Source organism: the organism of the source record quoted next (assembly GCF_019968985.1).
Source record: "MAG: Porospora cf. gigantea B chromosome Unknown PgB_NODE_218_length_28329_cov_122.054, whole genome shotgun sequence".
Taxonomy (NCBI): domain Eukaryota; phylum Apicomplexa; class Conoidasida; order Eugregarinorida; family Porosporidae; genus Porospora; species Porospora cf. gigantea B.
In genome coordinates this window covers 13,260-28,329 of record NW_027178803.1, presented here as the reverse complement: position 1 = coordinate 28,329, position 15,070 = coordinate 13,260, and the positions used below count along the sequence as shown (strand labels likewise).

At 54.6% G+C, this 15,070-nt stretch overlaps 10 protein-coding genes across 16 annotated transcripts; 7 read left to right on the top strand and 3 right to left on the bottom strand.

Moving 5' to 3' along the window:
- Positions 1–16: 16 nt before the first annotated feature.
- Positions 17–1,710, top strand: KVP17_000737 (uncharacterized protein; the record flags this gene model as incomplete). 2 transcript variants are annotated; one of them, XM_068515516.1, is made up of 2 exons in its annotated part: positions 17–1,358; positions 1,387–1,710. In XM_068515516.1, coding segments are annotated over 2 exons (1,666 nt in total), but the record flags the coding sequence as incomplete, so codon positions are not given. The 2 variants fall into 2 exon arrangements, with proteins under 2 accessions (XP_068376907.1, XP_068376906.1); XM_068515515.1 differs by having other exon boundaries at positions 59–1,547.
- A 32-nt stretch (positions 1,711–1,742) lies between these two features.
- On the top strand, positions 1,743–2,624 carry KVP17_000734 (uncharacterized protein; the record flags this gene model as incomplete). The annotated part of the gene is made up of 1 exon (XM_068515509.1): positions 1,743–2,624. One exon carries the CDS (start codon positions 1,743–1,745, stop codon positions 2,622–2,624), a length of 882 nt encoding a protein of 293 aa, XP_068376900.1.
- Positions 2,625–2,679: 55 nt separating this feature from the next.
- Positions 2,680–5,184, top strand: KVP17_000739 (uncharacterized protein; the record flags this gene model as incomplete). Its single annotated transcript, XM_068515520.1, has 1 exon — positions 2,680–5,184. The coding sequence occupies one exon, from the start codon at positions 2,680–2,682 to the stop codon at positions 5,182–5,184; it is 2,505 nt and encodes an 834-aa protein (XP_068376911.1).
- A 105-nt stretch (positions 5,185–5,289) lies between these two features.
- Positions 5,290–6,555, top strand: KVP17_000747 (uncharacterized protein; the record flags this gene model as incomplete). Of its 2 annotated transcripts, none has more annotated exons than XM_068515534.1 (1): positions 5,290–6,555. In XM_068515534.1, the coding sequence occupies one exon, from the start codon at positions 5,290–5,292 to the stop codon at positions 6,553–6,555; it is 1,266 nt and encodes a 421-aa protein (XP_068376925.1). The 2 variants fall into 2 exon arrangements, with proteins under 2 accessions (XP_068376925.1, XP_068376924.1); XM_068515533.1 differs by having other exon boundaries at positions 5,305–6,555.
- Positions 6,556–6,569: 14 nt separating this feature from the next.
- Positions 6,570–8,928, bottom strand: KVP17_000740 (uncharacterized protein; the record flags this gene model as incomplete). 3 transcript variants are annotated; one of them, XM_068515522.1, is made up of 5 exons in its annotated part: positions 6,570–7,462; positions 7,489–8,027; positions 8,094–8,235; positions 8,264–8,587; positions 8,667–8,901. In XM_068515522.1, 5 exons carry the CDS (start codon positions 8,899–8,901, stop codon positions 6,570–6,572), a joined length of 2,133 nt encoding a protein of 710 aa, XP_068376913.1. The 3 variants fall into 3 exon arrangements, with proteins under 3 accessions (XP_068376913.1, XP_068376914.1, XP_068376912.1); XM_068515523.1 differs by lacking the exons at positions 8,094–8,235; positions 8,264–8,587; positions 8,667–8,901 and having other exon boundaries at positions 7,489–8,080; XM_068515521.1 differs by lacking the exons at positions 6,570–7,462; positions 7,489–8,027 and having other exon boundaries at positions 8,193–8,587; positions 8,667–8,928.
- Positions 8,929–8,940: 12 nt separating this feature from the next.
- On the bottom strand, positions 8,941–9,585 carry KVP17_000732 (uncharacterized protein; the record flags this gene model as incomplete). Its single annotated transcript, XM_068515507.1, has 1 exon — positions 8,941–9,585. One exon carries the CDS (start codon positions 9,583–9,585, stop codon positions 8,941–8,943), a length of 645 nt encoding a protein of 214 aa, XP_068376898.1.
- A 481-nt stretch (positions 9,586–10,066) lies between these two features.
- On the bottom strand, positions 10,067–12,446 carry KVP17_000738 (uncharacterized protein; the record flags this gene model as incomplete). 3 transcript variants are annotated; one of them, XM_068515517.1, is made up of 5 exons in its annotated part: positions 10,067–11,773; positions 11,802–12,168; positions 12,195–12,308; positions 12,337–12,412; positions 12,440–12,446. In XM_068515517.1, the coding sequence occupies 5 exons, from the start codon at positions 12,444–12,446 to the stop codon at positions 10,067–10,069; spliced, it is 2,271 nt and encodes a 756-aa protein (XP_068376908.1). The 3 variants fall into 3 exon arrangements, with proteins under 3 accessions (XP_068376908.1, XP_068376909.1, XP_068376910.1); XM_068515518.1 differs by lacking the exons at positions 11,802–12,168; positions 12,195–12,308; positions 12,337–12,412; positions 12,440–12,446 and having other exon boundaries at positions 10,067–11,704; XM_068515519.1 differs by lacking the exons at positions 12,195–12,308; positions 12,337–12,412; positions 12,440–12,446 and having other exon boundaries at positions 11,751–12,167.
- Positions 12,447–12,579: 133 nt separating this feature from the next.
- On the top strand, positions 12,580–14,007 carry KVP17_000733 (uncharacterized protein; the record flags this gene model as incomplete). Its single annotated transcript, XM_068515508.1, has 1 exon — positions 12,580–14,007. The coding sequence occupies one exon, from the start codon at positions 12,580–12,582 to the stop codon at positions 14,005–14,007; it is 1,428 nt and encodes a 475-aa protein (XP_068376899.1).
- Positions 14,008–14,194: 187 nt separating this feature from the next.
- Positions 14,195–14,398, top strand: KVP17_000745 (uncharacterized protein; the record flags this gene model as incomplete). The annotated part of the gene is made up of 1 exon (XM_068515531.1): positions 14,195–14,398. One exon carries the CDS (start codon positions 14,195–14,197, stop codon positions 14,396–14,398), a length of 204 nt encoding a protein of 67 aa, XP_068376922.1.
- A 176-nt stretch (positions 14,399–14,574) lies between these two features.
- On the top strand, positions 14,575–15,057 carry KVP17_000736 (uncharacterized protein; the record flags this gene model as incomplete). The annotated part of the gene is made up of 1 exon (XM_068515514.1): positions 14,575–15,057. One exon carries the CDS (start codon positions 14,575–14,577, stop codon positions 15,055–15,057), a length of 483 nt encoding a protein of 160 aa, XP_068376905.1.
- Between the last annotated feature and the right edge of the window lie 13 nt (positions 15,058–15,070).

Below are 15,070 nucleotides of genomic sequence, written 5' to 3'. Positions count from 1 at the left end.
GGTTCGAGCAGCTCAGACGATTCTTCAGGTCGCAGGGAAAGTACCAGCTTCCTTGCAGGCCAGGTGACGAGAGGCATAACTACGGAGTCGTAGGCGAGACTCCAGCCAGCAACGCCTTGGACGCTAAGGTCTACGACGAGAAGCACCTCGCAGAACTACGAACGGTGGGACTTCTGCTCAGTGCCGATGAGGCCGAGCGGCTTTGGAAGGACGTCTCAATCAACCGGAACTACCTACCTTCCTGGGCCGACGTAGGCCATCAGCTGAGGCTGCAGACTGAGATTATCGGCTACAATAATGACCGGTCTATCAGTTTCAGCAGCAGGAAGCAGGTGGTCACAGGCTGTGTAGTGAGCCAGCTCCCAATGTGCCGACCCAGGCCATGGTTGCGCGTCCCGCCTGTAGACCATCACCTTCGAGTGTACCTCCACCAAGACCCGTCCCCAAACGAGCAGACGTACGGCCTAATGTCCTGGAATGCGCTGGCGGAGATATACGCAACTGCTGAGCAGTATCCCTACTGTGACTCTGCGTTCCTCAGCTGGCAGTACCGTAAGACACGTATTCTGGCTACTATTGCGACGCTCACCCCCGATGTGGTCTTGCTCCAAGAGGTCCAAGCGGATCACTACCGCAACTACCTTCTGCAGGAGATGGCCCGACTTGGGTACAGTGGCCTCTTCAAGCAGAAGACGCGAGAGATATTCAGTGGAAGCGGGAAAAAGCGAGGGGGGAAGTTCACCATTGATGGCTGCGCGACGTTCTGGAACCGAAAAAAGTTCCAGTTGATCGAAGCATACGCTGTGGAGTTTCCAGCTTCCGTCCAACAGAACAGCTCCCAACTATTACCACCTGAACTAGTGCAGAAGCCAGAGGTGACGAAGCGATTGATGAAAGACAATGTAGCTCTGATAGCTCTGCTGGAAACCAGGCCACACATAATGGAAGACGCGCCTGACGAGAGCGTTTCAAAAACGCTGGGAAGGGGCATAATGCAGCAGCGAATGCTCGAAGGTTGCACTGAACCTCTGCTGATGGCCTGCAACACGCATATTCTTGCCAATACGGGAGCCAACGACGTCAAGATTTGGCAAGCCCACACCCTGTGCTCAATCGTACAGGAGTATGCTTGCAAGACTCGCGCCCGACTTGACCGGCGGGTCCCAGGCACGCCAAGCACGCCTGTGAGCGTCATCATTGGTGGTGACTTCAACAGCACACCGGAGTCGGCGGTGTATGAGCTATTGACTACTGGTCGCGTGAACAAGAACCACGAGGACTTCAAAGCAGACCGGTATGGTCTCCTCGCAGATGTGAACTTGGAGCACAGCTTGAACCTCCGTTCAGCAAGCGCAATAGTGAGTGCTACCGATATCGATTACGCAGACCAACTACGCGCGGCAAGTGCTGGGTTCTCCGCAGAGCCCGGATCTCATTCCAGTCAGTCACCAAACCCCTCCTACGCCGTCAGAATTAGCGGCGTGCGAGCCTGCCTGGACAAACTACACCACAAACTTTGCGGGTTGCCTCGACTACATATTCATTGAGGACTGGTCGGTGCTTATAACGGAGATCCTTGGAATGGTGTCCAAAGACGACCTCCGAAAGGAGTCCGACGAAGTCCTACTGCCATCATTCACCCTACCGTCAGCACTGCGACCCTCAGATCACCTGCCGCTCATGATTAGGTTCAAGTTCGTCCATCACTAAACTTGGCACGTAATTCCAAAACAGGCTTTAAAATGACACCTCAGTCCACTCGTCAGTCCACGCTATCATCGCGTATATTGCATGAGGAGTACGTCGGTGCACCTCCAGCCGCGAGGCCAGTCAAGTATGTTGATGTCCCGAAATACGAGCAGCGCGTGGTACACGTCCCTAAGGTCGAGGTCGTGGAGGTGGAGAAGCGGGTGCCTCGGATTGAGACTCGGGTTGAAGAGCGTGTCGTCGAAGTTCCACAGGTGGAGTACGTGGAACGAATCGTGGAGGTGCCGCAGGTGGAGGTGCAGGTGCGCCGCGTGCCGAAGGTACAGGTGGTGGACGTTCCTCGACAGGTGATCCGCGAGGTGCCACGAATCCAAACGGAGATCGTGGAAAAGCGGGTTGTCGTGCCTGGTGAAGTTATCGACGTTCCGAAGCCCTACGAGGTCCAGAACTTCGTCCCGGTTCCTGAGTTCACTGACCACGAGGTACCTGTGATCGTGAAGGAGACAGTGGTTCCTGAGGTCGTGCAAGGCACCCACTCAGTGGACCTGCGAGTTAGGGAATGGGTACCGAACCCAGTTGAGGTTGAGATACCTGTTGCTAAACTCGTCGAATCTACCTGTCGCTCGCATGGAGTCGTCCACGAAGAATCTCGCCGAACTACTGTAGCAACCGCCCATTACAATGCCATTCTTAAGCTTCTCAACCCTCACATCGGAGAATATGAAGAGCACCTGCCGTGGAAGTATGAAGGAGGCATCATTCCAATCTTGCCGCTGCACGAGGTAACTTTAAAGCATCCGAGGGACTACGTTGAATCCTACACCACTAGAACATGCCAAACGGGGCCCTCACGGAGAGGCGCCTCTCCCCGGCCCACAAGCACCTTTCTTGTGCCGCCCAAAGGGCCCCACGTGTAGGAACAATGTAATAACATGTGCCCTGTGCTTAATCGTCATTAGTCAAGGCTTTACGATGACTGCTGCAAAGGTCGGTGGTGTAGGGGTCCTTGCCTTCCTATCCACGATTCTAGGCCTGGGTGGCCTGGTCGTCTTTGGAGGAAGTCAGTACTCCGTACAGGAAGGACGGCCATACAAACGCAACGGATCGCCGTACACTTCCTTCGAGATATGTGCCGTAATGGTAGGGGTGGTCGCAGCCAGCTTCCAGCCCTTTCTATGGTGCGCCTTCCTTCTTGGTCTCAAGCAAGGGACATCAACACTGCGAAACTCCATAGCCTACGCAGGCCTTGCTGTGTTTCACCTTGCTGTGGGGACGTACTACGGAGTGGTCTGGGGCAGTTACCTCATCAATTGCGGACTTGTGCGTTGTGCGTTTCAAGACGACATGCCTATAGGTAAGGGTTACCGGCCCGTGGTTGGACTTTTTACCCTGGTGTTTCACCTTCTTCTGGCCTGTTGTTGCGTAATGCTGATTGTCAAGAATTATATGTGGGCCCAACGGACGCATCTTCCTGAACCACTGGATTCTGTACTCCTTCCAATAGAAGGCGGGTACAGTATGTGTCACGATTTACACTTTCGGGTTGACCGCTGCCTGCAACGTTACAGAAGACAGCAGTGGCGAGCCAGCCTATCTTCCTTCTTGAACCTAACGTTATTGCTGCCGCTGTTCATGGCGCTTACGGCCTGCCTTCCCAACACTTTCGAGTACATGTCCCCAAACAAGATGGCTTCTCGTCAGCTGCAGGGCTACGTCGGTGGCGCAGAGGTCACAGGCAGTCTCTTTCGTACTCTGCTGCTTCCTGTGTCGTTCATAAGCGGCAGCTCGGCGGAAAAGGAGTCATTCTACCTTGCTTTCTACCCTGATGTTCTCCTGTTTTATGGGTTTCTGTATCTACTGATCGTCTTCGGCGTCATGCAGAAAACGTGGCCAACATTGCGGTCTCTTCTGACCAGAAGGTTGGGAGGCGTGAGCCTTAATGACCTCTGTGTGGCATTCCTCTTCTGTCTGGAGTTCATAGCTCAACTGATTTACTGGGGCTTCCACCACAACTGGAAGCAGCGGGCATCCCGCCTGGGCGCCGCAGACTGTTGGGCCAGAGCCTTCGGCCAACTAGCTGTCGTGTGTTTGGCCCTGCTCTTTTTGCCTGTCACTCGGAACTCTGCCTTGACGAGGATGCTGGGGATCTCTTGGGAGATGTGCCTTCACCTGCACCGGGTGCTAGGTCGTCTCTTTTTGTTGATGGTCACGCTGCACTTCGTCATGTTCATCGTAGTTTATGCCAGTAAGGACTGCTTGCAGGATCTGTGGAGCTTTCGACCAAAGTACAAGTTGGATGACTGGACCGTGCCTCTTATGACGTACTTGTGCTACATCGCCATCCCAGCGTTCGTCCTCACTACTCTCAACATAGTTCGACGAAAGTTCTACCATCTGTTTTGGGTGACACACCTCCTCTACGCCCCGCTGGTCATCGGCTCCCTCTTCCACGCTCACAGCGCATGGTACTTCTTGATAGGACCCCTATTTCTGTGGATTTGCGACAGGTGTTATCGGCTCGCGCAGAAAGCCACGCCAGTGGACGTCTTCCGTGTAAGCATGGTAGATGAGGTAACTGGCTTTCTATCCTTCTTCAACGATCAGACGCATAGAGTGTTTGGATTTTTCAGGCGGTCCTTTATGTACAGCCCTGGACAGTACGCTTTTTTTACGATCTCCGAGATAAGTTTGTTCGAGAATCACCCGTTCACCATGGTCTCATCGCCATTCGACCACCATGTGGACTTCTACATCGCCATCGTTGAGAAGGAAAAACCGAGCTGGACGGAGGACGCCGTGGCTGCCATCAGGGAGGGGCCAGAGGGGATCCACATGTCAGTAGAGGGACCCTATGGCTTCGACCTGTTTCGGTTCGTCTACGACGTGCAGCATGTTGTACTCGTGGGGGGTGGCGCAGCAGCGACGCCCTGCATCTCCATGCTCCGGTCGCTGTTGCAGATGCAGCTCACAGATTTTTTGCCAGGCTCCCTGCAGTCGGTGGCACTCTTCAGCCGGTTCACCGACGTAGAGAAGGTTCTCCCTTACATGAACACATTCGCTCTAATCCCCTGGGCAAACACCGCTCGGAGAATATTCTCAGCCACGATTTGCTGTCGAATCGTGGACCAGGACATCACGCTAAACCGCTGGTTCCAATGGGCCAACCGAGGAACGACGAGTCCAGTATCTATGGTGGCCAAGTACTCCGCGAGCGCGAGCCCGTCAGCATCCTCAAACTACGTAGCCCTGGAGGAGAATAGATTCCTCCCAGGCAGCGCTTCGCTGAGCACCTCCGTGAACCTTCAAGAGGGGAATCTGGAACTTGAACGCGTTCGGGACCATCTGATGAGCATTCCCAGCACTCAACTTCATCGAGTTCTGGTGTTTGGGTGTGGACGGGACAGCCTTATGGACCCACTGAAAGAGATGTGCACTGAGCTTGGGACTGAGCTGCATGTGGAGACCTTCGATTTCTAGCCTCTCCTTCCGTTTTCTACGGGCTTCGATGCCGAAAGCAAGGCGTAACGAAGCTAGTTTTTATGTGAAGTGAAACAATTATCCGGAAGTGCGTAACAGATATGGATGATTCTTTATCGCATGTGGTCTTGGGTAGCTGCCGCCTCAGTTGTTTTGGCGGATTGCACCGACTACGTTTCCTTCTATGAGACTGTTGGGGGGTCTCGGAAATGCATTGATCGCTGCGTGCGAATTGGAGAGGAGCTCTTCGAGAAAGAAAATAATCTATGCACCAAGATCGAGTACCGTATGAAGGGATCACGAGTCCACCCCCTTTCCGACGTCACGGACAATTACGTATTCGGCGCTTCCAAAACTGGGACTGCAGTCCGAGGCCCCGGCGAATGCCATGCACTCTGCCAGGAGCGTCAGTGTGAGCGGTGGGAATGGTCCTTGGCCACATCTACCTGCGTTCTCCGGTCGCCTGAAGAGGTGGAGTGGGCCCGGAGGCCTGCTGGGGTGTGCCGTGTGGACTGCAGGCGCAAGCAGTGCCTGCAGTGCGCCGACGGCGACACGTGTGCCTGGAAGAACTCCAGAGTATTGGCAGGAGGTCTGTCCTCGAATTCCCTTCTGTGCTCCAGTCACCCTAGGAGCCTCTCTTCGGCAGGGTGCGATTCGCTCATCAGCCTGGCGTATCCCCGAATCACCAACAAAATGTGTCAAGCTTTGTGTAAGAAGAAAAGCTCAATGCCTGAGTGTGAGATTCTAGAGTGGACGTTGTCCAGAGGCGGGGTAACTGCATCGAGCAGCCGAGTGGACACGGTTCTGTACGGCTCTTTGCCTAAGCAACCCTTCACGCAGGTGCCTGAACCGGCCCAGTGCCAGTCTGAATGCCAGGAAAACGGCGCGAGCTGCATTCGGTGGTGGTGGAGCACCGACGGTGACTGCTTTCTCTTCGATCGCGATGTGGTCGAGACGGAGCTCGGGAAGCCCGCTGAAGCCTCCAGCTGCGCCGTTGGCGGCTGCGTCGAGGCCGGCACCTGTTTACAATGCGGCAATCAAGGAATCGGCCGCGAGAAGAACAGATGTGCAACTCTGCGGAGTGACGGGCTGGGAGGGAACAAGTACGGCCGCGTGAAGGCTTGTGGTTGCGACACGTCGCCACCGCCAGTGACACCCGGTACGGATGGGGGGGGTGGCGGCATATCACCAGTTACCATCGGCGTGTCGGCTGCTGGAGCTGGGGCGTGTGTCATGGCAGCAGCTGGCGCCAGCTACGCCCTAGGGGGGTCCTCCGCTTCGGAAGTTGTGATGGAAGAGAACTTTGACGGAGGCGAAGCATTACACGAACAGGAAGCAATGGTGGAAGTGGAGAACGAGGATTTCACATAGTGAGATTGGATTTCCTAGTTTCGGAGTTTTTGGAGCAACTCTCGCAGAGTCGAAAAGGTGGAGTGGTGGGACTGGGGCACTTTAGGAGGCACGTTCTCCTCTGATGGCTTATCTGTAGAGGATTCGATGTCGTTCCACTCCTCTGATGGCTTATCTGTTGAGGATTCGATGTTGCTGGGGACATCGACAGGTTCCATTGAAGCTTCACCAGTCGGAAGTAGAACCTCCATACTGCGATCAGTCGAAAGAGCTAGCCCTTCAGAGGTCTCCAGTCTAATGATATCCAAACACTGGCTCTCTCCGCCCTCAGACACGCCTGGCTTCGCAAAGAAAAGACCACGGCTAGCATAATTCTGCATCTTCGCCTCCGCAGACTCCTCTGGCACACACTCAATACTGACAGTCATACGCACTCGTCGCTCGTTAGCGCTCAGCATGCTCCGGAGAGCCGTTTGAATTGACGGGAGCTGCAGCAGCTCCGAGCACGACGGCCGCTTTCGAGGATCTCGGCTGAGAAGACGACCGTACGCCTTCTTTATGTCGTCGGGGTAGTGCTCCGGCAACTCCCCGCGTTTACCGGAGGTAATATTGGACACAAGAGTCTTCAAATCCGTTCCCTGAAAAGCCATCCTGCAGTGTGCCAGCTCGTAAAGGATGCAACCAAGAGCCCACATGTCAGCTTTGGCATTGTAAGGCTTGTGCTGGAAGCAAGGATCAAAACTATGACATACTCCTAAGAAATAAGGTCCCCTGAATCTCACATTGCAAACTTCGGGGGCAAGGTAATAAGGAGTGCCGATAACCGTTTCCGCAAGGCCTCGCGTGGTCTCCAGAACCTTGGCTATCCCCAAGTCGCCTATGCGAACGTCAATCTTGTCAGTCAAAAAGATGTTCTGACTCTTGAGATCTGGTGGGTAACCGCCCAAACCCCACCTCTGTGCAGGACCCGGCGATCGTGAAGGTACCTCAAACCGAGGACTAGTTGAGAAAAAAGACGAAACACTTCAGTGGGGGCCAGCAAGGCCTCCTTTTTTCTGAGATCCTTTAGAAAGGACTGCAGGTCTCCGCCGGCGCAGTAGTCCATCACAAGACAGACCTTCTGCTCCGTGCAGAAGGATTCCAAGTACCGAACTACGAACGGGTGATGGAGGCTAGCAAGGATCCGGATCTCGTTGAAGCAAGCTACCTTATCCTTGGCGCTCAGGCGCACTGCGTCCATCTGCTTCATAACGTATAACATTCCTGGACTATCCACACGCTCAATAAGAATTGCGTCTCCGAAGGATCCACGACCAACAGACCTCACCATTCTGTAAAGAAAACAAGGTGACTTTATGTAGCCTGGAACTACATCTCTCTGACTTGCGAAATGCAGCTGCTTTCGCTCCTTCTTCTCCCGGTTCAAGCGAAGGTGCAACTCCTTTGTGCCTGTGAGCTGCGACTGTCGTTCCTCGCGCCGCCGCGCCTTCGGCCTGTGTCCACGCGGCTGTGGCTTTCGGGATTGGACTTTTCGACTTCTATCCATATTTAAAAATCACCCGAAACGTAGTTGTGTTCCGCGGTAGAGCTCCTTCAGCATCGTCTTCACCTCCTCTGCCTGTTGAATCTGTTCCGCCTGCGATATGTCCAGTGGGTCTTCATACCGCCGCCATTCGTCGGCCTTGGCGTTGGACTGCTGAACTGACATTATGGACATTCCGGCGCTCACCGAGCCCGTTTGCGAAAGAGAGGATCTCGTCGATGGATTCGTCGAAAGCCTTGATCTGCACCTTGCGCCGGTCCACGTGGACCTTCTCACCCAGAGCTCGTGGTATGGACTCCACGTCAACCTCTTCTACCAGTTTCGCTAAATCTTCCGAGTGGTGGAGAAGCTCGAAGGTGTGCCCCAGCAGCCCTATCTCCTCTCCCAGAGAAACTAGGCCGGACTTTTGAAGCGCAATCTCGTTGCCAGGGTCCACTGCGTAGAGCTTTAAAAGGTTCAGGTACTCTTCAGTCACGGAGTCGTCGAGTTTGGTGGACAGCAATTCGGGGTCTGAAAAATTATATGAGTCGCGAAAACTTTCCACGATAAATCGCAGACACTTTCCGCGGAAATGTCGTGCGGTACCTACACTGGCGGACATCGTCAAGGTCTAACGGGCAATGCAGCGGCGTCGTGGCCGACGCGGAGAAGGATGTTGGCACGTGACTGCCCATCAGCTTCAAGGCTAGCGACAGAGACAGCATGTCGCTGAGGATGGCGTTCCACGTGACCTGCTCTCGTTCGAAAACGCGCACGCGAGCCACCGCTTGGACCAGACCCCCTAGACGGTGCAGCACACCGTCTAGGGTGGCGTCCTGCAGCATCTTCTTCTGGTCCCGTGTAGACCGCATGATTCAAGTATTTTATGTGCCCAATTCAATGAGTTCACGCGGTTTATAGGCTTTGGCGATAACACCAGCCTCGAGCTCATGGGTCTGCCACACCTTGGCCAAAACCAAGCACATGGCAATGATCGTGGCGCCCAAGAAGACGCAAACATTCATCAAGGTGGCGATGACTGGCTTGGAGTAGTCCAAGAACGAGTACACGGCCTTCCCGTGCATCACACCGTACATGATTAGCAGCAAGAAGAACTGGTATAGCATCAGGAAACAGCAGAACCAAGTCATTTGTGCGAAGTAGAACGGCATGTTGGACAGAAGGAAGTCCAGTATAAGGGCCGCGGCGTTCACGCCGTGCTTCATTGCCGTTGAGAAATCACGCACAGGCGCCTCACGAGCCAAGGCGCAGCCCACATAGTAGAGGGTGGTAACAAATAGAGCTCCTGGAATCGTTAGTGACTCCAGGTACCACAAAAACTGAAACGTCGCCGAACCCGGCACCCGCTGGAAGCGCTGCTTGCAGCTGCACCGCCAGCGTGATGGCACAGGGTCTGAGGAGCACACCGAGTGCGCGTACTGCAGTGAAGCCTCAGAGGTATGGCGCTGGAAGGCTATGACCTGCAACGCGAAAAGCGTCACAACCCAGATATTCTGAATGACGAACATAAGATTCGTCAAAAAGGCCACGTATTGGAAGAATGCCGCGGGTCTTCGTCTCTGCACTGCCGCCTGCACCCTTCTTCCCAAATCATAACACAGGGTCACTACAAACAAAATCACGAGCAAGCATCGCCAGACGACACGTAGCAGCGGCGCAAAGCGCAGCAGGCTCCGTGAATCGACGTCAGGTTTGGCGCCTCTCTGGAGTTTACGTTGGACGAGGCGTCTTGACATCCACCCTCTGCAGAAGACAGCTTCCCATTCGCAGCCGAAAGACGAGGATAAAGCAGGCATATTTAGCATATCTCCTGTCGAATATTCGACCTTCAACGTTTGCGGTTATTGTTCAAAAGATTGTATTGCGACGCATGAGCAAGCTCTTGACGTAGCCTACTTGGGCGACCATAGCGCAAACTGAACACAGGATCTGAATCACGGAGACCCACAGCATGCGCGAGGCGCCCTTCTGAACCGTCTGTAAAAAGTGTTAGCTGTCTGATATTTCCTTCGCAAGGGCTCGAGCGCGGGCCTCGTGATCGTGGGCGGCTACAGTGCGTGCGGCCAGCTCTAGGAAGCTGGGTCCCTTCGGCACTTGCAACTCCGAGGTGCGTTTCCGGACCAGAGAGATGTCGGCGTCAGTCTTCCGAACGAGGCGTTCGAATTCCTCCCAGGTGATGCCAGTGGTGCGGCGGCGGCGGAAGGGAGATCCCTTATCGGAGGAGCGGGCTTTCAGTTCGTCCAGTGCTTCGTTGAAGATGTCTTCTGTTGGACGGTTGTCATACGTGTCGCCCAAAGACTGCTTCATATCCTGTAAGGTGATTACTCCATCACGATTGCGGTCAAATTTGTCGAAGGCCTGTCGCAGAAGGCTCTCATTCTCGAGGAGCTTCGCTTGCAGCGCCACAGCTATGAACTCAGAATAATATATTCTGTTATCACCAGTTTGGTCTACCTTCTCAAAAAGATTCCGAGCCTCGTTGGTTGTAATGTGTCCAACGGACTTCAGCGCTTCGCAGAATTGTGGAAAGGTGATGTACCCCTTCATGTCGGAATCCAACGTCGTGAAGACCTGCTGAAGGTTGTGCACGTCGGAATCGGGGAACTGAAAAGCGACCACGCCTAACGCGGCTCGTTTAATAGACGAGGCCACAGAAAACTGTTGTAGGTCGTGGAAGTGCTGACGGTTGATGACAACATCTCCCACAGATTCCTGCGAGAGAGAGTTGAGAATCCAAGGGTGAGTGAGCGCGTTGCTCGTGCCAAACCGTTCCGCGGGATTTAAAACCAGCAGCCGACTTATAAAATCCTTGGCCTCGGCACTCACTCCCTGCCATCTCGCAACAGGGGCGAACTGGTACTCTCCGCGCATCACGGCGGCCATAACGTCGCTGTCTTCGCTCCCGCTGAAAGGAGGAGCTCCGGAAAGCATCATGTAGACTATGACACCCACGGACCACATGTCACACTTGTAGGTGTAGTAGCCCGTGAGTACCTCAGGAGCAACGTAGTAAACAGTGCCATGCACCGCCGTCATAGGCCGACCTGGGTCGAAGAGCTTTGAGAAGCCGAAGTCAATCAGCTTGAGTGGCGAATCTTCAGCCTTGTTTTGGAAGACCCAGTTTTCGAGTTTGAGGTCTCGGTGACAGATGTGGTGATCATGACAAAATTTCAGCGCCTTCAGCATTTGCACTGTCAACCGAGCGACGTCTCTCTCAGTAAAACGTACCGTCTTCGCCAAGCGGTTGTACAGCTCTCCCCCTGTACAATACTCCATGACAAGGTAATATGAGTTGGGTTCCTCGTAGACCTCCAGTAACCGGCAGATATTGGGGTGATCCACCTCAAGAAAGACCAGCACCTCGTTCTCCAGAATATCCCGCTTCATACCGACGCCACCAAGAGTAACATGCTTCATCGCGAACTGCTGCCCTGTTTTCTTGTGAGTGACAAGCTTCACACTGCCAGAGATTCCAGTCCCTAGGACCCGTTGGGACACGTGATACGCGTCTTCAAGAGCCGGAAAACCGCCGCTATTCACACGAGCGTACTTGATGCTGGGCCGCACCGTAGCCAACACGCTTTGAGTGCGCTCCACGTCGATCTCCTTGCTATTCTTGCATCCCATATTAGTAATATTTACATTTCCTACCTGAAGATGGTCTTGTTGTCGGCTAAACAGAATAGAATTCTCTCGCTGGGTCAGGAGGACTGCCAGGTCTCACCTCCACAGCCTTTAAAATATTCAGCAGACGCAGGGAGCGCGTCTCGATGGACTGCACATCAGTCTGGCTGGCGTAGAGTGTCTGACCAGCGCCCAACATGAAAGTGACAGCCTTGGATTCGGTGAGGGATCCGTTGCTCAGCTCGAAAGAATAGACGCCCGCATGCTCAGTCTCAAAGACGAACACCCCTTCAGGTGCGTCTTTCCGACTGAAGACGGTGTCTCCGTTAGGGTCAAGGATCTTCACAGTCAGGTTGGTTCCGGCGTCCTCAGAGGTGAAAAACGCCCCTCGGACGAGCGTGGGCTCGGAATCCACATCCTGGTAGAATACCTCGCTACCTTGTCTGGACAAATACACCGTCAACATGCTGTCAGCGACGACCTCGTCACTCACAAGTCAGGGATAAACTCCTTCATGTAGCTCTGCCAGTCGTCGACAAGTGAGCCAATCTGCTGGCGCTTGCCGAACTGCCGCATTTGGTTTGCCTGCTGCAGGGCTTGCGCCTCCCTGAGTGGTTTTGACGTTCGATACCCACTCCTTCACCGCGAGCTTGGGCTCCACAGGCCCTGTCTCTTGGCCGACGGCAAGGGCGAGCGGGAATAGGATGCAGACTGCTGACGACCAAGCCTGTCACTCACGCTTCATTCAGACCTAAATTGGGAAAAACTTTCCAATGAATGACCGAATCTGTGTCCACGAATCTGCTCTCGCTCTACGATGGGTTTACGTGTGCACATTCCTGACAGCGCAGTCGAGTGATGCTCAGGTAGAGTAATCCATGTTTATCTGGATGCGACTGATTCATTTACTCTGTCTGTCGTCAGCCCACCTTTATTCCCCAGACGACCTCCGAGCGTCCGCCAGAGAAACCAGGCTCGAGGTAATGCTGGCCCAGGACTACGGTCATGAGTTCCATGTGAACCAAGACGGCATAGCTCAGGCAGTTGGTCGGGGTCTCACGGATCTGGCCCGTGAATTCCGGCACGCTCATTTTGGGTTGATATCCTTCGGCACCGCACCCTTCAAGGGCGACCCTGTATGGAAAGAGGAAGTGCCGCTAGGTAAGGGTACTGTTCGGCTCATCACGACACGGTTGGGCCACATGGGAGGTGACGGCGGCGAACCTTCAGGAGCGTTCGACGCTCTGTCGATCGCCTGCAAGCGAGGCTTCACGGCCCGACCGGAGGTAGCAAAGCTGCTAGTGCTCGTAACCAATCGTCCAAGCAGTCTTCTGGGAGAACGCGACGGCGAAGCCTGTGCCTACGACTCCCTGCAGGAAGTCTGCGGAGGGCAGTCTGACGCTGGTATGACAGCCACACTCCGTGACTGTCAAGCCACCTTGGTGGTTCTGACCTCGAATGACTGGTGGACTCGTCGAGTGGGTGATTGGGTAGCAGCTGGGATCGATGTGGAGGTTGATTCTCCGAGGAACTTCGGCGTCGCCCTTACGAACTCCGTCATGCGCCTGACGGACTACCCCTCTCGTCGACTCGAGTCTTCAGAAGAATTCGTTTGCCCCAGTGGCGAGCCTGTGGATACTCGGAACATCGTGGTGGAGATCCTGCACCACCAGGATTCTTCCTGGTCTTTCGCGGCGGCGAAGCACGTTATAGCGCCAAAGCTGACTAATGCGTTCAAGGAGATCAAACGCCGCTTCCCTCACTCCAAGTTCGGACTCGTGTCATTCATCGACAAGCCGATTCACGGCTCAGACACCTACTATCCTTGGCGACTAGACGTGCCCCTGGGTCCTGACACCATCAATGACATATGGCAAGGCATCCTGGACTTTCAGAACATCGGAAACACCGACGCGCCAGAGAGCGTCTTTGATTCCATCTTGACTACGCTGCATATGGACTTCTTCTCAGAGTCCTCCTCAACCCAACGCGTGATCAAAGTCATCACCGCCGCCACAGACAACCCGAGCAAGGTCCAAGGCGACTCCACCCTGGCGGGTGAGTGTAACTGGGATCTTATCCGTGCTGATCCCCACAAGTTGAACTACTGCAGATTCGCCACAACGGACGAAATGACGCAGGCATTCAAGGATCACGACTGCTTAGTTTCCATAATCCTGTCGCCAGCGAATAACTCTCCCACAATTACCCACTGGTGGGAAAACCGAGTCGCAGAGTGGGGTCGAGCAGGAGTATCGGCCACTCTGGAGCAGATAAAATCCGACCTGTCTGGCATGGAGCAGTGAGGCCGCGGTTGGAGATAACGCAGGGCAATTATTGACTCCGTCACAACATTGATATGCGTGGACGTTCTGGCTACAACGGGGGGTCCTTCTCCTCCAGGTCCTCCTTCTCCGGCTCCTCCTACTTGGCCTTCTCCACCTCCTACTCCTCCGGCTCCTCCGGCTCCTGCTTCCACGTAGGGGTTAATGTATGGCTCGCATTCGTTATTTTCGCTTCCAGAACAACCACCACGACAACTACCACCACCACGACAACGACCACCACCAAACCGACCACCACGACGACGACCACCGCCACGACAACAACCACCACGAAACCAACTACCACGAAAACGACCACCACTGCGAAAAACACAACCAAGCCGACGTTGGCATCCACTACCACCAGAGATGATCAAATCCCTGAGGGTTCTGATGTTTGCTACTTCGCTCGCAGGTAGCTGTTTACTCATAAATCGCATGACAAAGTCTCATGCACGTACTTCTCACATAGCGCCAAGAATCGCAGACAGATGGCAGAGAGCTGCTCCGTTCACGCACATTGATTTGTTGCGACGAAAATGTGGATTCATGGGCCGCTGGGCGCGAAGAAATAAAGTTGAAACGTTAGCGGAGCAACCCACAGTCGAGTCTGAGCAACCCACAGTCAAGTCTGAGCGACCCGTGGCGCCGGCGCCGGCGGATTGCCGCGAGATCTCGCTGGGCGGCCGAGTCGCGCTATCGCCGGCGTATGTCAGGCTCCTGCGGTTGGCTGCGCACCTGGCGCCTTTGAACGTAGCACACATCTGCACCTCGCAGCCAAGAATCGTCCGGTGTGTCGTTGGGCTCATTCATGCTCCTCAAACCTGGCGGGAGCTGCAGCCTTTGTGTATCGCAGACCCTACTGGGTGCATGCCCATGGTAGTGCACCCTGACGTGCGCCAGCTGCATGTTGAGCGGCTCCGAGACGGAGTGGCAGTCGTACTGCGAGACGTGAATGTCTTCGAGACCGACGGTGGACGGTGTTGGCTGGCTGTGTGTTCACGGTCACTAGCGGGGTTGCTGGAAGGCTAGTGGTCTGAGCTGG